This window comes from Acartia tonsa, chromosome 1, assembly GCF_053477335.1.
Source record: "Acartia tonsa isolate MP-2025a chromosome 1, ASM5347733v1, whole genome shotgun sequence".
Lineage (NCBI taxonomy): Eukaryota > Metazoa > Arthropoda > Copepoda > Calanoida > Acartiidae > Acartia > Acartia tonsa.
The window spans coordinates 42,284,247-42,310,239 of record NC_137260.1 but is presented as its reverse complement, the minus strand read 5'-3'; the positions used below and the strand labels follow the sequence as shown (position 1 = coordinate 42,310,239).

Here is a 25,993-nt window from a genome sequence, read left to right as displayed (position 1 = left end):
AAGAGTTATGTGTGACGTCATAAAAATACGTCTAAAAAGGAAGGATGAGAGAAGAAATGGGGAAAACTCCTAAAAAAGACGTCACACATGACACTTTCCGTATCTCCATAAAAAATGAAAATGTAATTTTCTATTTCTCATAATTTTTTTTTTTTGAGAATATTTTGAAATTTTATTGGTTTTAATCAACATAATAGTATATTCTATCTAAATTAAATGAATGTAATTATAAATCATTAAATAAGCTATTATATTAAATCCCCCAAATCCTTATGTCTCCCTCATAATAGGGTATTATTAGTTGGCTGGCACAAAAGTAAGGAGGGAGAACATTTTTTTTTATAAAACAAAATCATCTTCTTTTATAGTTTTATAGATTTCATAATTTATAGGAGCAGAGAATCCTATAGTATATGTCTTTTTTACGTAACACTTCTAGAATATCGTTAAAAAGTCCCCGATAAGTTTTTTTTTACGTAGAAATGGAATTTAGTTTATTTCCAACTTTCCTATCTTTTCAAATTAAATCAACTCAACCCATAATTTTGCTCATTAGACTTTTTGTGATCATCAATTGTACTATCCCTGAAATGAAATAAGTATTTTCCTATATACATTAAGAGATATAAGTTTTCCGGAATTTTAATGTAGGGAGTAGATTTGAAATCTGCATCAAATTTTAAGGATTTTTTATAAAATTCGTTTTTTGTAAAATTCTTTATCTAAAAGCGAAAATACATTTTAAGTTAATTAATTTTGACCAATAGGATAGGTGGATTTTAAACTACCTGCGCTCTAATTGGTTGAATGATGTACGACATCCAATCAGAGCGCAGATTTTTTAAATCCACCAATCACAGATGCCAAAATTAATTAACTTAATTTGTATTTCCGCTTTTAGATAAAGGATTATACAAAAAACGAATTTTATAAAAAATCCTTAAAATTTGATGCAGATTTCAAATCTACTCCCTACATTACAATTTCGGAAAACTTATATCTCTTAATATACATTATTATTCCATGAATAGTTTTTGAAAACAAATGTACCATTCTATGGTAAGAATCGTATTTATAAGTCGGGTTGGGGTAATAGGTTCATAACCATTAAAGAAATCTCCAAAATCATGGATTAAGAAAAAATTATGGTAATGGGAAATCAAGTTCAGGATTTTACAAATATAACTAACTTACCATCCTATAATATAAAGTAGTAAGCTTTTTTTGTCTGAAGCTTAAGATCTCAATGACTACTGAACTGATTGAGTTCTCTATTTTAGGTAAGCTTCACCTTGGTCTATTGATGGTTTTAGGCTATTTCATTTCCAGATTTAGGTCTTTGGGTGGTTTTAAGCTTTTTTTCTATTCCCTATGAATAAGGAGCCCTAGATGCTAGGGGCGCAGCCGCTAGTATTCTATATTGAAAAATATCAATATGCAAAACCACGACATTTATTGTCAATAAATCACTAAAATGTCATTTGATGGTTCAACGAATCAACTACTTATCCCTTGATCCCAAGAACAAACCCTGTGCAAGGAAGCTTAAGTTTGAATTATATAGATCTAGTATTTAATCATATTGTGTAATGTGAGCCAAAATAATTACTAGAATGAGTGGGCTATTAGTTTATATAATTACATAAACATCTTTATTTCCCCCCTGATTTATTACGAAATATCAAATTTTATAAAGTAACAGGATGTGTGTCTGTCTGTAGAAAAGGATCTCTATATCCGATGAACCGATATGTTTCTATTTTAATGTGAATATTCCTATACACATAGATGCAGGAAAGGTTTGTAACTTTTTTTTCTCCCTTGAAAAAATCCACACCACCCCCACCAATGTATATATACGTTTTCTTTTGAAATTGAAAATAAAGAATCAAACACCACCCCTCTTCATTTAAATGTGGAATGCCCCCAGAGGCCTCTATGGGCGTAACAGTTAGTATTTTACACAGTTCTGGCTATCCACTATACCGACTGCATTTTCCATAATAAGAAGCTTCATATAGCTCTCAGGAAATTTTTAAACAAGTTAATTTCTAAATCAAATTCTTAAGATAGTTTTAGGCTATTATTATGATTATTTCCCTAATAAACATAGCCTCTAGATTCTCGTGAAATTAAATCTCCTATTGTCTAAGTCTACCGATATTAGGATAGAACATAAAATTCCATTCATAATCAGAACGTAAAACTTTTAATATTATAGGCAAAAGTTTAATGTAATTTACCTGACATAAGAGTGGTATGAACAGTATAGTGTAGTACAGGAGAATTGCCAGAGTTGGGTGGACTCCACTGGATGTGTGCCTGTCTGCTGGTTATCTCAGATACTGTCACATTATACACCGCACTTGGGATGTCTAAAAAAATTAAATGCTTAATTTATTTTCTCGTATTCATTCGAATCCGGTGGATAGAAACCGGTTCTCATCCGTACGAAAAAACTATGTCTAGCATCGTATTATATCCAGCTTTCTACGAATATAGAAATGTACAATCATAAGATTAAAAGCCGTTTATAATACGATGCGAGAAATAACTATTCCTGTATGGTTTAGAACCTGATTGATACCCGCTGAATTAGGACCAAAAAATAAAGTGAAGCATCTTATTACAGACAATTTTCGACGAATAATAAAATAATAATCATTATCCATGGAAAGCTGTCTATAAAACGATACGATATGAGTTTTTGTGTATTATTATTACAAAAGTAGAAGCTTGCAGAAGAGGGTTGTATCCACTACTCTAGATGTTCACCTCCTGCACCTATCTACATGTCCTCTAAACCTCACACCTCACTCAATTTCGGTTACTTTTTTTTTATGTATAAACTTGATGTTCTTTGTTATCGAATCGCTTATTATTGACATAACTGTCCTTGTTAATCCGAAAAATGATTATGAACTAACCTACAACTACTAGATGATAGGTAAGGATATCATGTCCATATTCATTCATTGCTTCACACCTTAAAATAAAAATACGATTATTTTTAATGTGAAAACATCTAGAAAAACAATAAAATCATAGATGGACAAAGTAAGTTATTGAGATGTTCAGTTGTCATAAAAAAAGAAAAATATTCCTCAAATCATAAAAGATTACAAAACCTTCATTAAAAATAAATTTGACCTTTAATGCACGATTGACATACCAACCAAATAAATAGATACTGGATGCTACTTTGTCCTGGGAATTTTCACCCAAAAATTTCAGCTTAATATTTTAGATAGCAACTGAGAACATTATATTTTCCTCAGAGCGTTACTGACAGTCTGACTAACGAACGGAGAGTAGCTCCGTTATTAAAAATACAAAATGGTTATACTCAAAGTTAGAAAAAAGTCAATATAACAATTCCTCAAATATTAACCGCTTTGCTAATTTCAAATTGTAAAAAAAACAATGGATGACCCAGTGAGGGATGAGTAGGGAGTAAGGAGATATTAAGCTGTTTATCTTATCCTTTTAGAAACTTTTGAAACAAACTATCAGCATCCAAACTTTTTCACCAGAAATTTTAATGTAATGGACGGGCAATTTTGTTTTTCGGATAGACATTAAAGTAAAACACTAGAGAGAGAAAGGGCTAAATGACTGTATCTCCCAATCGCAACCGTCTTGTGCAACCTTTCTATTGGGTCATTGAAAATCAACTAATGGTGTCGCTTATATTAACACAGCCACTTAGCAGAAAATATTTTAGAAGCAAACGAAAAAGGTCTTTGAAAAAGGAAGGGAGGTAGTTTTCTGTATACACATCTATACTATAGATCTCTTGGATAGACAACGGTATTTGGGGATATACGTTTTCTTGGTTGTCCATTCACTTATTGGAGTGATGGACGTACAGATTATCCATTATTAAAGAGTATCTTGGCTACAATAAATAACAACAATTCTAAAAGGGGTTTGCAATAAAGCAAAGTTGGTAGACATAAAAATGAAGTAAACTTTATTGATTTACCATAACATACAATATGGATTTATCAGCTGGAGGAATAAATATTCTGTAAAATAGAAAGAAGTGAAAAGTTGATAAGATCTCTTTAATGGTAAATGGCTAAAGAAGTCCGTAAATGACAGTTTTGAACCTTCAACGAGAATAAAACTTTGCTGTAGTCGAGGGTTTTTCTATTTTCTGAGGCACCATGAGTGAAAATGTCCCACAAAAAGTACCAAGAACAACTATTCTATAAATTGGGTAAGTCATTATGGCCCTCCGTCCAAATGTAGAAATAGAATAAATGGTAATGATTTTTTTCGAAGTTTTTTTTTCTGAAGGTGAAGATTCAACATAGAAATCAAAATTTCTGGAACCATTACCGGTCTAGCGGTTAGTAAAATTTTTCAGTATAGACACACAAGCGCATAGACATAAAACTAGATATCCTGTTGCTACTTTAGTATACAAGATTGTCTAATATGTAAAAATATATTATTTACCACTTAACAAACATATTACTATTAGGTATTAAAATAAACTTTTATTTTATTTCATTATAACTATCCCTAAGTGGATATCCAAGGTTAATCCAGATGGAAGAATAAGACGTAAACTTTTTTAATAAAGCTTTTTATTAAATCTTGTTTTTTTCTCAAAAATAATACTTTTATACCAAAAATATTGTAATTTTAGAATTTTGTGTAACAGACATATTTAGACATGTTTATCTTTTATGTTAGTTTGTTATTCCTGAGATAAAAGGTTTTATTTTTTATTGTCCATTTAAAATTTCAATATTAGGTTATGACTGGCATTTTTAACAAATAAAATTCAATTAAATGCTTTAAAATTCACAGTTTTTAATACAAAAAAATTGTATCCTGTATACTATACTACTGTATACTCTATAGTTGTATTCTTACTTGTTATATCAAGAATAGTTATATACGTAAGTAGTACAGCTATAATAAAAATAATAATAAATATATCTTACTTGTATAGCCCCGCATGGTAAGGTTCCACCATATTAATATTGAGAATATTATGGTTGTATTCTTACTTGTTATATCAAGAATAGTTATATACATAAGTAGTAAAGCTATAATAATAATAATAATAAATATATCTTACTTGTATAGCCCCGCATGGTAAGGTTCCACCATATTAATATTGAGAATATTATGGTTGTATTCTTACTTGTTATATCAAGAATAGTTATATACATAAGTAGTAAAGCTATAATAATAATGATAATAAATATATCTTACTTGTATAGCCCCGCATGGTAAGGTTCCACCATATTAATATTAAGAATGCTGCCAGCCTCACTTCCAATTTTTCCAACAATACTCAAATCCCTAAAAGTAAATAAAATGTTGGATATTTCAAGTATGTGTTACGTAATTTATAACAAAAATGAAACATAAAAAGTAATTTTTCTTGTTACAAGTCTAACACCAAATAAAACAAAATACAAAAGAACATGTCCTAACTTTTGTGCTTTTTGTTTAACCCAATTCGAACCCAGTAATAGTGTCGGACTGATTATGACGTAAAAATAAAAATTAGCCAATGAGAGGCAATTATTGACCAATGGTAAAATTTATAGTGGCCTATCATTGGCTAATTATTTTTTTTACGTCATAATCAGTCCGACACTTTTACTGGGTTCACCCAATTCGTTACGAGCCCCCAAAGTTTAAAGTTTTGATTCTCCGGGCTTCAACAAAATATTAGATTTTTTCAATAATTACTCAACAAAATTTAAAAAGTAAGGTGTCAAATTAAAGATCTTACTCTTTTTGTTCATAGTGGCAATTTTCTTCCTTTTTAGTTGCGTTTTAGTACCTTAAAATCAAATCAAAACATTTTTAAAAATCACAAAAGTTAGGGCACGTTTTTTGAAATGTTATTAAAGTATACTGGAGGAAAATACAAATCAAATAAATCTACAACCCTTATTTCTCTCTAAATTAATAGCTAAACTGCTAGAATTTCATGTTAAATGAATGAAGTAAGATATAAATTTATAGTCTATTGTCTCATCCCTATATCCATGATGTAGGTAAGTTTGAAAATATTCATGTTATGGTAAATATTGTGTAAAAATCTAGGACATACGTGTTACATATTTATATCTTATTTTGCTTTAGTTCACACAGGAATAAAGGGTTATGTTTTGTGGCCAATAATTTATTGGTCAGGTTTGAGGCAGGAAGGATTCACAATTATGTAATAGAAAATAGAAAATTCTTAGGTTACTGAATTTGTAACCTTTTAAAGAAAAAAATGAAATATATTGGTTTTAGGCTATTTTACCAGTTTATCTAAAATAAGAAATAAACATTAGTAGCTAAATACAATTTGAAGGAGTTGAAGTGTAATCTATCTTAATCTTATATCCCCATATTCCAGAGATCATTGTTGCTAAGGCAAAGCTTTATCACTTCTGCAAAATGTATCGCATTTCCAATTTATAAGAACCGCAGATTATTATTACTTCCCATTGGGTGTAGGGTTCGAGCCTTGAACACATTGAGTACAACAAGAGATGTTAAATATGTTAAATACTGCTGCTATGTCAGGTACGTTCCATTAATGGTAAGCGTGGATAGGGGAGGATTGCCTTGTCCCATATAAATGTGCATGGTAATGAGTTACCTGTACCATCGGCATTTAGAACTTTTATTAAAATGTCGTGCAAATAAAAGTTTTGTTGTCTGTTGATTGTTACTCTATTTGATACCATGGGTGTTTAGACAGAAAAGGAAATATTTAATCTGACGTTAAAGTGTCATGGAGACAGTAGCCTCGCACACATATTCTCCAATTTAATTGCTATTGGGTCTTTTGGCGAATATGAAGAAGTAAGCGGCAGTGATGACACAGCACTGGTGAAACTAGGACGTGACAAAGATAGTTTTGTAACCAATGCTATCACAAACTTTGATTCTAAATAAATATTGGAACACTATTAAGGTAAAAGAATAGAGGGGGCACGAGCTACATGTAACTCTACCCACAGGGTGGGGACCCTGTGCCGAATTTAAATTGGGTCTTTGAATATAAGCCAATAGTTTTGGAAATATAACATAGCCAGTTTGCTACAAAAGAGCAGAAATGAATTTGCTGGCAGAAGAAAAAGGCCCCCACCACTTGGGCGAGGTAATTGTCTGGGTTATACATCTATACTTTTATACATTTATTTGAACAATCAATAATAAAAGATAAATTATAGAGTTTTGGTGTCCTTAATATCTTAAACAAGGATGACAACATCCATAATTCATGCAAAGTTCAACAGAATAAGATCAAAGCAAATGTCAAACTATATTAGTATTGAATATTGTTTAGAAGTAAAAAAAAAACAAATACTAAGCATATACTATTGTACAGTATCGTCATACAAAACTGTCATGACCTTTCCTTGCCTCCTCTAGAGTGTAGAGGCGAAGCAACTACATTGTCCTGTGCAATATTTGTTATGAATGGATATGTTAAAATTGTAGAAAAGCTTTGCTTTTCGCAATCAATTCTAATAGATAAAGTATAGTTTGGTGTGCTCAATATCTTAAAAATTGAGCGGTATGCTATCACTTCCGCATATTCACATTTCTGTGTTCGCGAAAAAGGCACAATCCCTTTATATAAAGTAGACAGAATTTTTCTGTCTGTTTAATAATATTTCGGTATTCATTTAACCGAGTTCTCCATTTTAAGGAGCTCCACATAAGTCTTGAGAAGGTTTCAGACTATTTTATTTATGGGTATGGGATTAATATTTTAGGCGAATTTCTCTAGATGCTAGGGTAGCAGCTACAAGTGCTGTATGCCTAAAATCATTAATTTGGTGAATTATGCATTAGTAAAATTTCCGATTTTTTATAAGAGGATGCATTTAGTGGAAGGGATAACACACCAAATTTTGCACAAGTATAGATTATCTTGCTGCAGTTCAGAGATAAATGGAAACGTAAATTAATTTTTATAGGGTCAAAATATTTCTTTAAATTATTTTACCAAAGTTTTGATACTTATAAGAAAAATGCTTCAATAGTGGGTCCCATTAATGGATAATTGTGTTTTAATTCTGTTACAGTGAATCTTGCAATAAATGTATAAGTATAGATATATGATCCAGATAACTACCTGGATTCAGTTTTGGGGACTTTTTCCGTCTGCCTGCAAAGTGCTTTCTGACCATTTGAAGGGACTTGGCTGTGGTAATATTTGGGACGCTATTGGCTGATATTCAAAGAGCAAATTAAAGTCGACAAAGTGTCTACAGTTATTTAACCTCCTCCCTCTCTATTGTTTTACTTTAATTACAAAATGTTAAACATTTAAACAGGATAAATAAGAATAAAATAATAACTCATAGAGGCTAAAAATACTAAAATTTATGTCAAATTTATCAATCCATTGATCTCTGAGCGGCAGTGGAAAAGTTTCTATTTTGTTTCAACATTATATAGGACAAACATTAAAAATATATAACTATCTCGTACAAGAATAAAAAATGTTTGTCTTTAAAATTACTTTAAAATAGGTTTGGCAAATACTGAAATACAAATTAAAGATTTAGATTTGTGCATTTATTGAAATTGGCTATTAAAGCTATATTTCTTTCAGTTTCAAAAAGTTTCTGCATATTTTAAATATGGCTGATGTAGATTAATCAAATGGTACTAAATATACTTATAATGAATTAAAATTACTTTTTCAACAAAAATCTGATACAATAATCTGACAAACCCCCCACCCCCCACTCAAAATAATTGGTCTATTCTGATTTTTAAAAATATTTGGGAAAGAAAAGATATTTATAAATAAAATGCAGCTTTTTTCCCACTACTTAACATATAACAGTATAATATTTAATTACAATGACTTAGTATAGAACAATCTTAACTTAGAGTTACATCTGTTAAGAAACCAAAATATTCTACCTTTAAATTAGATATCAACCGTCTGACATAACAGCAGAAGGTAACATTTCAATTTTACTTGTACCGTTCAAACAAATGTCAAATAAAATTATCACTTACTTTTTGAGAATATTCTGTTCTAGGTCCATGCCATTTTTGTTCCAGGTATACTTAATAACAGGATCTCCATGTGCCTCACACTCCAGGCTGACCCGGTCCCCTCGCCTAGGACACCATAGATATTCATTAATAGATTGAATAGAAAAAATAATTACTTTTTAAACGCTACTTTTTTGACAGGGTGCTGAAAATTTTAAAACCCCCTGTAACTAAAATCGAGGGAGGTGTAGGGTAATGCGATCTTTAGGGGGGTTTAATACAGAAAACAAGAAGAAGGATGTTATTTTATTGTCAGGGGGGTGGATACACCTACCTAAACCAACATACTCAACTGTCATACTAACGCAAATTTTTATCACGAACTTCCCTTAAATCTAAAAAATTAAATGTATGACAGACTTCAACCGAAAGAGGATGGCAAATAGGTTATTCTTATTGGAACTATTTAAACAGGCAATAAATATAATAGTTATTTCTTTCATCAAATTATAAACGGCTTTCCGCGGATATAGAATGTACAATTATAAGATTAAAGCCAGTTTTTTAGCCCCGAGGTGCCGAAGGCACGGGCAAAAAAAACTTGTTTTAATCTTATAATTGTACATTTTTATATTCGTAGAAAGCTAGATATAATACGATGCTAGACATAAATTTTTCGTGTGGATGAGAACCGGTTTCTATCCACCGGATTCGATTGAATACGAGAATAAATATTATCGATTCTAAATATCTTTTCCTGGAACGTTTCTCTAGAGTGTTCTGGAAGTTGAACCTGGTGTCCGTTGGACCATCCAGGTTTCCAGTGTTGAATCTTGGAGGACCTAAAACAATTTTATTCAGATTTTAAATTTAAGTTTATTTAGATATTTTTGGGTTGGTAGATGAATAATTCTTCAAAAAATATATATACAAATGAATAAATATGATGAAAATAGGAGGGATATATTAATAAATAAATCAATGATTAAATAGATGGATAGATAAAAGGATAGGTTAATGGATGAATAGAGGAAGGGGTAGAATTGTAAAAGGTCGCTTTCACTGAGGCTTACAAGCAGCTGACGTGTGGCTACCGAGCCCCCCGAGCCCCCCGAGCCCTTATTTCAAGGGCAGTTCAACGTGCAGAAAGAAAATGTAAGGGAAACTTTGGAAAAGCTTTGAGAAAATTCATAGCTTTTTATCAAAAAAAAAAATTATGAAACAAATCTATATTATTATATTAACAAATCAAAAACTTACTTTTGACAACTATTTGCACTTGTGTAGAGATGCTACGACCCACTCCATTGTCCAAAGTGCAGGTATAATTTCCATTCCAACTGATGGAAAAGAATTTTAAAGTAAAATTACAGTTTAGTTTAATAGTGGATTTTAATAGATCTTTTAATAGACAAATTTAAAGGTTAAATAATGGCTTAAAAGTGTAGTTATTTTGTTTAAAATATATTTCTTAAAATGACCTTAACCTTCCATGGACCACTATTTTCCTAATATAAGAAAAAATAGGTCTTATTTGTTGTTAGTAATAACATATTAAAAAAATAAAATTTAATGATTATATTATAATTATATACTTAATGTAATTATAAAATTTCTTTCCTGGTTAAAATATGTTCAACAAGAAAGCCAGTTCTTGAAAACTCCTCAACCTCTGTTAAGCTACCTCCTACTTCTAGAATTTTTATTAGTTATTTATCGCATCGTATTATAGACAGCTTTTTGCAGATATTACAATGAAAATTAAATCAAAAATGGTATTAATTTTATGATTTTATTTTAATATTCAAGAAAAATTGTCGGTAATTCGATGCTCTACATGATTTTTCAGTATGGCTGAGAACCGGTTCTAATCCAGCTGATAACAATCGGTAAAAAGTGTTTACCTGTTTTATACCAGGTTCTGGAGGGAGGTGGGACACCAAACGCAGAACACGGAACAACAAGTGTATCACCTGGTCCAAAGGACATAATACTTTAAAGTTTTGATGAACATGATTAAAAATTAGTAAATCTATAGAACTTCCATATTTATTCTGGCTATTCTTTTTATTTTCGATTTTATCAAATAGAAACCACTTTACTCATTTGTCTTTTTGATTTTTTTTAGAGAAAGTTGATGATTATTTTAAGTTAAATTATTTTTTTTATTACTCAATTTAAGTATTATCCATTCCTACTGCTGCTAGTACAGATTCTCCTGGCTTTTCAGTCCATTCTGGTGGTACTAAAAAGAATTTTTTTTTATAAGGTTAAAGGTTATAATCATGGACAACAGACCAGGATTCTTACAAACAATTCTACACCACTAAAATATTCAAATTTTTAACTTATTTCAAATTAATTAATTTGCTGAATCACGGCCTCTTGTTATAATTAGTTATAAATAAATACATACCATTGACTGACAAATGCGCACTTCTAGAGTCACTTCCCGCATCGTTGCTTGCTTTGCACGTGTAGTTACCAGACTGTTTTCTATCTACAAATAATATAAAAATCAAGTATTCAATAACTGCTAGTTTTTGAATATCTGCAGAGAAAGAATTAGGACATTGTAGTATTAATTACACCAGTACCTAAAGATTTATCAACGGTTTCTTATAAAGTGGCTTTAAATTTTGGGTACTTTTTCATGGATACTTTCATTATACTTTGATTGGTTTGTATATTAAGTTGGGTATCCAAACGTTTCAGCCAATAGTATTAATATACAGAAGAATTAATGTTGTTTATTAAAATTATAGTTGTTTATTAAAAGCATATTTTAAGATTCTTAGCTTAGCTCCTTATGTTTTAAAAGAATGATTGCTCGTCTGTATTACAATTTTGATAAAATCAATGTTTAATTAAATTTTAACTTTTTAGCATGTAAGCTCAATAAATTAAGTATTATTGAGTATGTTCTATGATATTAATGATTGATTTAAGCTTCTGTGCTTTGTAAGCTTTATATTCTTGCTTAAATAAAATTATGCAAAAGGAATATTTTTTCAAGACATCACACGCAGATAAGTGCAACCCTATATTTTTTTCTAAATTCTAAACAATTTTAGAATATATCAAATTGTAATCGTTTGCAGGAATCTACAGGGATATGGCAATGGACGATAAATTGATGGACATCCCCAAAGATGATACATAAAATTCGACGTCACCGAAACTGTCCCAATTTTGTATAACTTTTGCGGAACAAGTTCCAATTACGTCATATTTTTCTTTCCCGAAAAAGAGAAGGGGGAAAGCCCAAAGTTAGTGAGAAACTTTGTGGACTGGAGTTATAAACAGCCCAATGTCCCCTTCCTCCCTGACTCCTTTCTACTTTCTTATATAATAAATTGCATAAATCCAGGGAGAGTGGGAAATATCAACCCCCCTCACAGCGGTGATAAATAAGGTATTTTGGTTAAAAATGTGTGGAAAAAAGGGTTGTAGCTTAACTTTTTTACCATTGTCCTGTCCCTTTTGTTTAATTCTAGCTTATTTTTAGTAGCGAAGCTACTCTATAATTCAGAATGTCCGTCCGTCTGTCCGTAATTAATGAATTGGGGGAAACGTGATTTTCTCGGTTCCTATTAAAGATAGACAGCTGAAATTTTTAGGGAAGATTCCTATGACATATACCCAACTAATCTATACATTGATACCATCAAGATTTCATTAAGATTTGTCCATTAATTGCGGTGCTAGATCGATTCCTAGATTTTTAAGGTGATTTTAAAGGTTGCGTGATTTTAAAGGTTTCGTTATTTCCCTATTTTATCAAGTTTAATGTTTATTGTATGACACTGCTCTAAAGTAAATTTTTTTCGTATATCCATTCATAATTTTTGAGCTTCGCTACTTATAGATGTTGTCATCCTTGTTTTCAGATACAAGACTAATTTATGTTTATGTTTATAACTATAACAATATCACCATAGGTTCTTACTAGAAAAGAAAATTACATTTTTATATAACTTAAATATTAATAATCAATATTTGAAATATTATTTATGGATATTGTCATCCTTGTTTTATCATATCAGCATAAACTATGCAATTTCTCTTGCTGAATACATATATCCATCTATCTTAATATTCACGACATGACTTTATACAATTAAGACATTTTATTAATGCACTAAAAAGTCCTTTTAGTTATTAATATATGTAGACAATGTTCCAACATTATAAATAGTTATTAATTGCATCGTATAATAAAAATCTTTCCGGGAATATTCAAATGAAAAAAAAAGTAAGATAAAAACTAGTTTTGTTAGACCTAATGGTATGAAGGCCTGGGTTAACAAAACTGGTATTAATTTTTTTATTTTATTTTAATAATTTTGGGAAATAGTCTGTAATACGATTTTACACATATTTTTTAAGTATGACTGACCAACGGTTTTAATCTAGCGTACATTAATCGGGTTCAAAGCTATACTGGAAATATATATTTATGGTGTAATTGTAGACAATTTGATTTGAATGTAAAAAATAATTTTTTAGGGAATTAAATTAAATTAAGTATTTTCAAGACTCGGAGCTACTGTGGAAATCACTTTTCTCATACAATTTTTAATCAAAACCAAATTATTCGAAACTAATTACAAAAGAAAAAGTTTGGCTTTTCAACCATATGTCTTTATTGCATTAAGAGAAAGCGTGTATATCTTTCTTTATATCTTGATATAATGCATTTAAGTATATGTTAAGTGCATATTCTCGTATTACTTATGTACTTGAATATAAGAGACTTTGAGTAAAAGCAAAACAGGTATATTATTATTCAGCATAGCTTCGAATCCGATTCTTTGAGCTGGGATAGATCAGGTTCTCAGCCATACTAAAAAATCATTTATCGTATCATATCAAAGAATTTTTTTCCATGCAAATAAAAATAAAACTATAAAAATAAAACCCTGTTTTATTGTCCTGGGCCTTTGGCTTTTAATAAAGACATTGCTCCTAAATTTCTCACTTTACTTTCCGCGGTAAGCTGTCTATAATACGATTCGATAACTGACGATAACCTGCAAAGTTAGCACAACAAGGGGTACTTGAGTAATTTATATATTCTTTCCATTATCTTATCCCTGTATCCCTGGCTATACTTACCAAGTTGATTAAAGAATAGTGTACTAGAGTAAGGTCCTTGTTAGTAATTAATATTCTCTATCCATTATCTTATCCCTGTATCCCTGGCTATACTTACCAAGTTGATTAAAGAATAGTGTACTAGAGTAAGGTCCTTGTTAGTAATTAATATTCTCTATCCATTATCTTATCCCTGTATCCCTGGCTATACTTACCAAGTTGATTAAAGAATAGTGTACTAGAGTAAGGTCCTTGTTAGTAATTAATATTCTCTATCCATTATCTTATCCCTGTATCCCTGGCTATACTTACCAAGTTGATTAAAGAATAGTGTACTAGAGTAAGGTTCTTGTTAGTAATTAATATTCTCTATCCATTATCTTATCCCTGTATCCCTGGCTATACTTACCAAGTTGATTAAAGAATAGAGTACTAGAGTAAGGTCCTTGTTAGTAATTAATATTCTATATCCATTATCTTATCCCTGTATCCCTGGTTATACTTACCAAGTTGATTAAAGAATATTGTACTAGAGTAAGGTCCTTGTTAGTAATTAATATTCTATATCCATTATCTTATCCCTGTATCCCTGGTTATACTTACCAAGTTGATTAAAGAATAGTGTACTAGAGTAAGGTCCTTGTTAGTAATTAATATTCTATATCCATTATCTTATCCCTGTATCCCTGGCTATACTTACCAAGTTGATTAAAGAATAGTGTACTAGAGTAAGGTTCTTGTTAGTAATTAATATTCTCTATCCATTATCATATCCCTGTATCCCTGGCTATACTTACCAAGTTGATTAAAGAATAGAGTACTAGAGTAAGGTCCTTGTTAGTAATTAATATTCTATATCCATTATCTTATCCCTGTATCCCTGGTTATACTTACCAAGTTGATTAAAGAATAGTGTACTAGAGTAAGGTCCTTGTTAGTAATTAATATTCTCTATCCATTATCTTATCCCTGTATCCCTGGCTATACTTACCAAGTTGATTAAAGAATAGTGTACTAGAGTAAGGTCCTTGTTAGTAATTAATATTCTCTATCCATTATCTTATCCCTGTATCCCTGGCTATACTTACCAAGTTGATTAAAGAATAGTGTACTAGAGTAAGGTCCTTGTTAGTAATTAATATTCTCTATCCATTATCTTATCCCTGTATCCCTGGCTATACTTACCAAGTTGATTAAAGAATAGTGTACTAGAGTAAGGTTCTTGTTAGTAATTAATATTCTCTATCCATTATCTTATCCCTGTATCCCTGGCTATACTTACCAAGTTGATTAAAGAATAGAGTACTAGAGTAAGGTCCTTGTTAGTAATTAATATTCTATATCCATTATCTTATCCCTGTATCCCTGGTTATACTTACCAAGTTGATTAAAGAATAGTGTACTAGAGTAAGGTCCTTGTTAGTAATTAATATTCTATATCCATTATCTTATCCCTGTATCCCTGGTTATACTTACCAAGTTGATTAAAGAATAGTGTACTAGAGTAAGGTCCTTGTTAGTAATTAATATTCTCTATCCATTATCTTATCCCTGTATCCCTGGCTATACTTACCAAGTTGATTAAAGAATAGAGTACTAGAGTAAGGTCCTTGTTAGTAATTAATATTCTATATCCATTATCTTATCCCTGTAATCCTGGCTATACTTACCAAGTTGATTAAAGAATAGAGTACTAGAGTAAGGTCATTGTTAGTAATTAATATTCTATATCCATTATCTTATCCCTGTATCCCTGGCTATACTTACCAAGTTGATTAAAGAATAGAGTACTAGAGTAAGGTCCTTGTTAGTAATTAATATTCTCTATCCATTATCTTATCCCTGTATCCCTGGTTATACTTACCAAGTTGATTAAAGAATAGTGTACTAGAGTAAGGTTCTTGTTAGTAATTAATATTCTCTATCCATTATCTTATCCCTGTATCCCTGGCTATACTTACCAAGTTGATTAAAGAATAGAGTACTAGAGTAAGGTCCTTGTTAGTAATTAATATTCTATATCCATTATCTTATCCCTGTATCCCTGGTTATACTTACCAAGTTGATTAAAGAATAGTGTACTAGAGTAAGGTCCTTGTTAGTAATTAATATTCTATATCCATTATCTTATCCCTGTATCCCTGGCTATACTTACCAAGTTGATTAAAGAATAGTGTACTAGAGTAAGGTCCTTGTTAGTAATTAATATTCTATATCCATTATCTTATCCCTGTATCCCTGGTTATACTTACCAAGTTGATTAAAGAATAGTTTACTAGAGTAAGGTCCTTGTTAGTAATTAATATTCTATATCCATTATCTTATCCCTGTATCCCTGGTTATACTTACCAAGTTGATTAAAGAATAGTGTACTAGAGTAAGGTCCTTGTTAGTAATTAATATTCTATATCCATTATCTTATCTCTGTATCCCTGGCTATACTTACCAAGTTGATTAAAGAATAGTGTGCTAGAGTAAGGTTCTTGTTAGTAATTAATATTCTCTATCCATTATCTTATCCCTGTATCCTTGGCTATACTTACCAAGTTGATTAAAGAATAGAGTACTAGAGTAAGGTTCTTGTTAGTAATTAATATTCTATATCCATTATCTTATCCCTGTATCCCTGGTTATACTTACCAAGTTGATTAAAGAATAGTGTACTAGAGTAAGGTCCTTGTTAGTAATTAATATTCTATATCCATTATCTTATCCCTGTATCCCTGGCTATACTTACCAAGTTGATTAAAGAATAGTGTACTAGAGTAAGGTCCTTGTTAGTAATTAATATTCTATATCCATTATCTTATCCCTGTATCCCTGGTTATACTTACCAAGTTGATTAAAGAATAGTTTACTAGAGTAAGGTCCTTGTTAGTAATTAATATTCTATATCCATTATCTTATCCCTGTATCCCTGGTTATACTTACCAAGTTGATTAAAGAATAGAGTACTAGAGTAAGGTCCTTGTTAGTAATTAATATTCTCTATCCATTATCTTATCCCTGTATCCCTGGCTATACTTACCAAGTTGATTAAAGAATAGTGTACTAGAGTAAGGTCCTTGTTAGTAATTAATATTCTCTATCCATTATCTTATCCCTGTATCCCTGGCTATATTTACCAAGTTGATTAAAGAACAGAGTACTAGAGTAAGGTCCTTGTTAGTAATTAATATTCTCTATCCATTATCTTATCCCTGTAATCCTGGCTATACTTACCAAGTTGATTAAAGAATAGAGTACTAGAGTAAGGTCCTTGTTAGTAATTAATATTCTCTATCCATTATCTTATCTCTGTATCCCTGGCTATACTTACCAAGTTGATTAAAGAACAGAGTACTAGAGTAAGGTTCTTGTTAGTAATTAATATTCTCTATCCATTATCTTATCCCTGTATCCCTGGCTATATTTACCAAGTTGATTAAAGAACAGAGTACTAGAGTAAGGTTCTTGTTAGTAATTAATATTCTCTATCCATTATCTTATCTCTGTATCCCTGGCTATACTTACCAAGTTGATTAAAGAATAGAGTACTAGAGTAAGGTCCTTGTTAGTAATTAATATTCTATATCCATTATCTTATCCCTGTATCCCTGGCTATACTTACCAAGTTGATTAAAGAATAGAGTACTAGAGTAAGGTTCTTGTTAGTAATTAATATTCTATATCCATTATCTTATCTTTGTATCCCTGGCTATACTTACCAAGTTGATTAAAGAATAGTTTACTAGAGTAAGGTCCTTATTAGTAATTAATATTCTATATCCATTATCTTATCCCTGTATCCCTGGCTATACTTACCAAGTTGATTAAAGAATAGTGTACTAGAGTAAGGTCCTTGTTAGTAATTAATATTCTATATCCATTATCTTATCCCTGTATCCCTGGCTATACTTACCAAGTTGATTAAAGAATAGTGTACTAGAGTAAGGTTCTTGTTAGTAATTAATATTCTATATCCATTATCTTATCCCTGTATCCCTGGTTATACTTACCAAGTTGATTAAAGAATAGTGTACTAGAGTAAGGTCCTTGTTAGTAATTAATATTCTATATCCATTATCTTATCCCTGTATCCCTGGCTATACTTACCAAGTTGATTAAAGAATAGTGTACTAGAGTAAGGTCCTTGTTAGTAATTAATATTCTATATCCATTATCTTATCCCTGTATCCCTGGTTATACTTACCAAGTTGATTAAAGAATAGTTTACTAGAGTAAGGTCCTTGTTAGTAATTGATATTCTATATCCATTATCTTATCCCTGTATCCCTGGTTATACTTACCAAGTTGATTAAAGAATAGTGTACTAGAGTAAGGTCCTTGTTAGTAATTAATATTCTATATCCATTATCTTATCTCTGTATCCCTGGCTATACTTACCAAGTTGATTAAAGAATAGTGTGCTAGAGTAAGGTTCTTGTTAGTAATTAATATTCTATATCCATTATCTTATCCCTGTATCCCTGGCTATACTTACCAAGTTGATTAAAGAATAGAGTACTAGAGTAAGGTCCTTGTTAGTAATTAATATTCTATATCCATTATCTTATCCCTGTATCCCTGGTTATACTTACCAAGTTGATTAAAGAATAGTGTACTAGAGTAAGGTCCTTGTTAGTAATTAATATTCTATATCCATTATCTTATCCCTGTATCCCTGGTTATACTTACCAAGTTGATTAAAGAATAGTGTACTAGAGTAAGGTCCTTGTTAGTAATTAATATTCTATATCCATTATCTTATCCCTGTATCCCTGGTTATACTTACCAAGTTGATTAAAGAATAGTTTACTAGAGTAAGGTCCTTGTTAGTAATTAATATTCTATATCCATTATCTTATCCCTGTATCCCTGGTTATACTTACCAAGTTGATTAAAGAATAGAGTACTAGAGTAAGGTCCTTGTTAGTAATTAATATTCTCTATCCATTATCTTATCCCTGTATCCCTGGCTATACTTACCAAGTTGATTAAAGAATAGTGTACTAGAGTAAGGTCCTTGTTAGTAATTAATATTCTCTATCCATTATCTTATCCCTGTATCCCTGGCTATATTTACCAAGTTGATTAAAGAACAGAGTACTAGAGTAAGGTCCTTGTTAGTAATTAATATTCTCTATCCATTATCTTATCCCTGTAATCCTGGCTATACTTACCAAGTTGATTAAAGAATAGAGTACTAGAGTAAGGTCATTGTTAGTAATTAATATTCTATATCCATTATCTTATCCCTGTATCCCTGGCTATACTTACCAAGTTGATTAAAGAATAGAGTACTAGAGTAAGGTCCTTGTTAGTAATTAATATTCTCTATCCATTATCTTATCTCTGTATCCCTGGCTATACTTACCAAGTTGATTAAAGAATAGAGTACTAGAGTAAGGTTCTTGTTAGTAATTAATATTCTCTATCCATTATCTTATCCCTGTATCCCTGGCTATATTTACCAAGTTGATTAAAGAACAGAGTACTAGAGTAAGGTTCTTGTTAGTAATTAATATTCTCTATCCATTATCTTATCTCTGTATCCCTGGCTATACTTACCAAGTTGATTAAAGAATAGAGTACTAGAGTAAGGTCCTTGTTAGTAATTAATATTCTATATCCATTATCTTATCCCTGTATCCCTGGCTATACTTACCAAGTTGATTAAAGAATAGAGTACTAGAGTAAGGTCCTTGTTAGTAATTAATATTCTATATCCATTATCTTGTCCCTGTATCCCTGGTTATACTTACCAAGTTGATTAAAGAATAGAGTACTAGAGTAAGGTTCTTGTTAGTAATTAATATTCTATATCCATTATCTTATCTCTGTATCCCTGGCTATACTTACCAAGTTGATTAAAGAATAGTTTACTAGAGTAAGGTCCTTATTAGTAATTAATATTCTATATCCATTATCTTATCCCTGTATCCCTGGCTATACTTACCAAGTTGATTAAAGAATAGAGTACTAGAGTAAGGTCCTTGTTAGTAATTAATATTCTCTATCCATTATCTTATCCCTGTATCCCTGGTTATACTTACCAAGTTGATTAAAGAATAGAGTACTAGAGTAAGGTCCTTGTTAGTAATTAATATTCTATATCCATTATCTTATCCCTGTATCCCTGGCTATACTTACCAAGTTGATTAAAGAATAGTGTACTAGAGTAAGGTCCTTGTTAGTAATTAATATTCTATATCCATTATCTTATCCCTGTATCCCTGGCTATACTTACCAAGTTGATTAAAAAACAAGGTGCTTGAGTAAGGTCCTTGCTGGAAAGAAATAGAATCTGTCGCCTCCAATAACTCAGAATTTCTGAATGAAAAAATATATGCATTTATATTAAATAGTTAAGGTTTGAAGACTAATGCAGTTCTTAAGTTTGACATATTTAAATGCGTAGAAAATATCATTTTAACAGGATTTGTTTCTGTCTGTCTGTACCGAAGTATCTAGCTAACCGCTGAAACGATATTTTCAGTGAAGCTTCTCATGGGTACCACCACCCTCCAAAGAAAAATCACCCATAGATAAAAGTCGCCAACCCAATTTTTAAAAATCTTACCTAATAAATAAAACTAAAATTTACTTTTAATTACAGGCAATCTTTATTTCAAAATTTTAAGAGGTCATACGGGCCAACTCTAATTATAAGGTAGCTATTCTATTTAAAATACTGGTAATTAAAGCTTACCTATACCATTGAAACTGTATGGGAAGCTCCCCCTCGACAGCTTGGCAAGCCACAACTGTTCTCATTCCCTCCTTAAATCAATTACATCAATGATAACTGCATAATTAAAATAATTAAATAAATTAAATATGCCTTGAAGTTAAAGGAATCCACACACAAAAATCGGACACCTATCTTAAAAAGTAACCAAGAAAATTCCATTTTAGTTAGAATACCAAAACCAACATTAATTATAGAGTAGCTACGTTACTAAATATTTGTAATTATAAAAGTTACCCTTTCAAGAATTAAGATAATTTGATACTATGGTATATTTAACCAGTATATTTGATGAAATATTAAACCAACAAGTACATAATAGTCCAAAATAAGAAATAGAACCAAATTTAAAAAATTCTATAACTTAGTTCAAGAAAAATTAAAATGAATTGTTAGGATTTTATTCGAAAATAAGAGAGGCAAACGAAAATTTTCATTAACATTTTAATTGTTTACTTAACTACTTTAATGTTTAATGATTTTCAAAATAATTGAATGAGATCTTGGTTGAATGCTTTTAAATATATATGGTTTTGGTATAAAATATAGAACGCACATAAAAAGAGACAAATGATAGAGTATCTTTGCAAATAAAGTAAAAAGGGGGTGAAAAGTGTATTACCTCAAGTGTTTGAAAGCTGAAACCAACCATCTTGGGGGCGACTAAAAAATAAATGATTTAATCATTATCTATGCAAATGTATTACATGTAGGACATTTTTTATTACTTCTAAAGGGTAAAAGAATGCCATCCAAATAAATACTTAACTTTTATATTGATATTTTCAAAGAAGAATCAAACTTAATTTTTTATAAAAATATGTGTATTTATCATTCATTAATGTTAAATAGCCTAAAACCAACAATGGGCACCTATAAAGATTTAGTAAAGATGTAGGCCAAGAGTTACACCCGTTTTAGGTATATCAATATACACATACACAATACACACATTCGACTGCTTTATATATTTGATGAAAAATTCCTACCTAATTAGAGTAAATCACTAAAGGGAGTAAATAACTGTATCTCCCCATCGCACTATTATTGTGCTGACTTTTAATTGGGTCATTGGAATTCAACTAATAATGTGGTGTTCATTAACACAGTCAAGTAGCAGAAAACTAATTGGTAGCAGACGAATAAGGTCATTGAAAAAGGAAGAGAGGTAGATTTTTTTTATTTACATCTATACTATAGATCTGTTCCTACCTATAACTTTGATATTGATATTTCTAGACTAATGTGGAACATAACTTGTAGCAGTATACATACATAAAAACATATGATTAAATAGCCTAAAACCTACTCTGAACAATTATCACAATTTAGACACATACACATCCACCTACTTTATTATATTTAATATAAAATTTCTACCTATAACTTTGATATTGATATTTCTTGAGTAATGTGACACAGAACTTGTTGCAGTACACGTATACTCTCCCTCATCCAGGTTCTTTTCAACTACAGGTTCAGCAATATTACTTTTACCTTTTGCTTCAGAGGACGTAGGTGACTTTGACGTACAGACAGACAGACTGGCGTACCCTTGTTATAAAGTTTTAAAACTTTGCGACTGTGGTGTAACATCGAACATCATAATCAAACACATTGCAAATGGTTCCCATAGCTGTTACGTCAGATGCATGATAAAAATAGTTAGAGTAAAGGGAATACCTTGGCCCCAAACAGGCGCAACTCATTATTATTATTATGTACAGTTATTACTTTCTGTCAAAGTCTGTTAGACTATAAAATCATGCACTTAATTAGAAAAATTTGATTTAGAAATACACCAAAATAAGATCTAAGATAAGTGTATCACTTTCTCTTTATATTTTCTTATAGAGTATTAAAATATTGTCAGATTTTTCAGGAAGGAAATAAGATAATAAGATCAAGATAATAAGATAAGTATATATATTATATATGAGTGAAAATGTAATAGGATTGTCTTAAAATTATCTCCTATCTGTTAACTGTGAGGATATTACTTTTAATTCTTTTTAGAATTAAGTTAAATCCTATTGCTTTAGATACATTTACCTCTAGGGACGGCGTTGTCAAAACTATTTAGTGTCTATATAATGCACAAAGAACAGAATTCTTTTTCAAAAAAGTTTCGGATCGCTTGAATTTATCTCATATGAAAAAATTGACACTGTGCTGTATCAGAGAACAAACTACTTTTCACTTTACACAGGAATATTTACAATCATTTCTCAAGATAATCATTTGATATGTTAGGTTAGGGTAAGTTGGGTTTGCTTACGATTATTATAGTCAGCTTAGGTTGGGCAGAAATTGTGATTATGCTACCACATGGTTGAGCCCCAAGCAGGAGCTAGAGGCTTGATATTCCCGTATCGATCCCTCTACACTTTATACTAACGTACAGAATAAATTACAGAGTAGCGTCGCTTCAAAGACTATACTGTCAACCCTGGTATTGTTCTGGTCTAAGTAAAGAAAATGAGAAAAGTTAAAGTTTAAATTGATGGTTCTTCAGACCAAAATTAATGCTTGCTTATATTTTAAAAACTTAATTCTGTATTATAATTTTGAAAAGCGAATGGTTTGAAATTGATGTTTAAAAATTTAAAATATTGATCGAAAACTATTGATTTATTGAAAGGTTTAAAAGTTCAGTTAAGAATATATTTAAGTTTTGAAAAATATTAAATAATTTTTTAACAAGGATAATGACATCCATAAGTAAAAAAGCAAAAAAATCATGGATAACATTACGGACAAGGATATTTATATAAGGAGTATTTGTTGAAATCAATAACAGATTTATTGGGGCAAAAATCAATCACCAAACCTTTAACCATTCTCACATACATATTTTTAAAATGTGAAAAATATAAAAATAGCCAAATACCTGCTAAGAAGCAGCCCAACTGCCATAGTTAAACATGCATTATAATGATGCGAAGGTCGAGAAGAAGTCTCTTCCTTATAACTTAAATATCAGCCAAGAAAATCATATTTCCCACATACAGTTACGGTTTGACGGCCGGCCGGAGAGAATTACAGAGTAGCTTCGCTACTAAAAAGTAAAATTGTTATATTTAAAATTAGAAACACACTTGTAACACTTTTCAAATTAAGATTTTAATATTTGATAAAATATTAACTTGTGTGTAAAAACATAAATACAACATTTCAAGACTTGGCAATATTAAGTTTTAACATGACAAATTTTTAACAAAATTTAAATAAATCTTAAAATTGGAAAATATATTTACACAGCTTTAAGACGTTAAAATAATTACAAACAAGAAATAATATGTCTATTTTACACCATATCAATTACATATTATTATTTCTGCTCTAGTAATGGATATAATTGTTATTTAATAGATTATGATGCAAAACTAAAGTTAAATGAAGTATCAAACTATAGTGCACTTGACACACTTAGAATTAAAACTCTAGCTCTATAACATATACTACATTGCTGCGCAATTAATGAAATAATTGTCCTTGTAAGTTGTATGTTAGATAGATTATGATGCAAAACTAAAGTTAAATGAAGTATCAAACAAACTATAGTGCACTTGACATACTTATAATAAAAAAATAATTCATCCAGCTTCATAAAACGTACTACATGCATACATATACAATATTTTGTAGTACCATAGTATGTCCATGCGTTTATATTTGTATAAACTGTTGGCACTAAAATACTTTAATTTTTGGTGTATTTTTAAGTTGCTTCTAGTGCCAGGTACAAATTTTATCGGTCTTTCTGAGGCAAAAAAGCTTAATTTTAATTATACTTTCTGTTTGGAGCCAAAAAGCATACAGAATCTGATTTAGTATAAGATTAAGCACCTGGATTTTGGGTGCACCTGTGACTGCCAGAATGGATCTAAAAACAACTTAAGCTTTGAAATTTAAAAATACCCAAAAATATTTTTGCACAAATTGTTGATCATTTGTTATAAATCTATTATGAAAAGTATTTGAAAGAAAATGGACGGCCAAAGAGAAAAGATAGGAAAAATTAAATATTTATACTCAAATTTTGTTCTTCTATACATATATGTATACATATGTATACCTAACTATGTTGATATAGGCTTTGTTCAATGGTCATCATTCTGGAGTATTAAAAATTTAATATATCAAGCTTAAATTTCAAAAGGTAGTTTAAAGATAATAACAATATTTTACTAAGAATGCAACTCTCAGTACTTAAGTAGTTTATGTTTTAACAAATTTCTTATAACCGCGAACTGACAAGGACATCATTTTCACTTTTTTAGCCCCGGAATCAGAAAATGATCCTAAAATTTGCGATGAATAACTATTCAGTAATTAAAATTTATATCAAACGCTATGTTCAAGTCAAAGTGTCATCCTTTGCTATATCCACTTTGAATTTGTCCATCTTGAAAGTTTAAAAGATAAAAGTTTGTCCGTGTGTTGGAATCTTTGATCCATGTATGCCAGATATTCCAGGGATCTAAAGGGATAAGACAATGGCCAATTAAATTGATGTACATCTCAAATAATGATTCATGAAATAACCCTTTCTGTAGCTTAAAATAAGTGGTTGAAACGTTTGAACACTCAAATTAATGAAACAAGCAATTAAAATTCACTTAAGTTTCCAAAGTTGTTAAGCCAACGAATAAGAAAACGTTATTATAAAACTTTAGGGACTAGTGTAATAAACATCCCATTGTGCCCTTACTTCCTGCAGAAATTCACAAATGAAAGACAGGTTAAGCTTTGTTAGCTCCTTTTTTTAATAGCAAGGGGTCTTTCACCTAGCCCCTGTCAACTAGAAACGTGAAGAAGGCGTTGCAAAATTAACATCGTTCTATAATTCCAACTCGTTCACCCCTCTGCATCCCCCTTGAAAGTGGTCTACACATTAAAACAGCCAAGGTTTTGTGGAGTAAAAAGGTCCCAACCCCCTTAAAATTAAGAAAAATATAAAAAATTTACCCTAGAAAAAACACTGTGCATAAAATAGTTTATAGATATATAATGTTATTGATTTTAAGTTAAACTAACTAAAATACTAAACTTTTCAGTCAAGTGTCATTTTTGGAGAAAAAAAACTTGTAATTTGTGTGTAAGTAATAAATCTGTGCCTGTTTATTGACCAAGGTATTTCCATTAATCTTAATTAACATCATGCACCTGACA

At 30.4% G+C, this 25,993-nt stretch overlaps 1 protein-coding gene across 2 annotated transcripts in view; it reads right to left on the bottom strand.

Moving 5' to 3' along the window:
* Window positions 1-25,993, bottom strand: part of LOC145319827 (cell adhesion molecule Dscam2-like) — a 181,333-nt gene that overhangs the window by 88,011 nt on the left and 67,329 nt on the right. For both annotated transcript variants that reach the window (XM_080162204.1, XM_080162195.1), the window contains exons 22-35: window positions 22,199-22,290; window positions 21,441-21,481; window positions 20,780-20,850; window positions 20,318-20,400; window positions 11,408-11,491; window positions 11,188-11,236; window positions 10,896-10,966; window positions 10,615-10,684; window positions 10,252-10,334; window positions 9,751-9,833; window positions 9,013-9,119; window positions 5,233-5,322; window positions 2,928-2,986; window positions 2,244-2,375 (exon numbers count right to left, since the gene is read on the bottom strand). In XM_080162204.1, coding sequence (XP_080018330.1) covers window positions 2,244-2,375; window positions 2,928-2,986; window positions 5,233-5,322; window positions 9,013-9,119; window positions 9,751-9,833; window positions 10,252-10,334; window positions 10,615-10,684; window positions 10,896-10,966; window positions 11,188-11,236; window positions 11,408-11,491; window positions 20,318-20,400; window positions 20,780-20,850; window positions 21,441-21,481; window positions 22,199-22,290 — 1,115 coding nt within the window. The remainder of the gene's footprint in view (window positions 1-2,243; window positions 2,376-2,927; window positions 2,987-5,232; window positions 5,323-9,012; window positions 9,120-9,750; window positions 9,834-10,251; window positions 10,335-10,614; window positions 10,685-10,895; window positions 10,967-11,187; window positions 11,237-11,407; window positions 11,492-20,317; window positions 20,401-20,779; window positions 20,851-21,440; window positions 21,482-22,198; window positions 22,291-25,993) is intronic.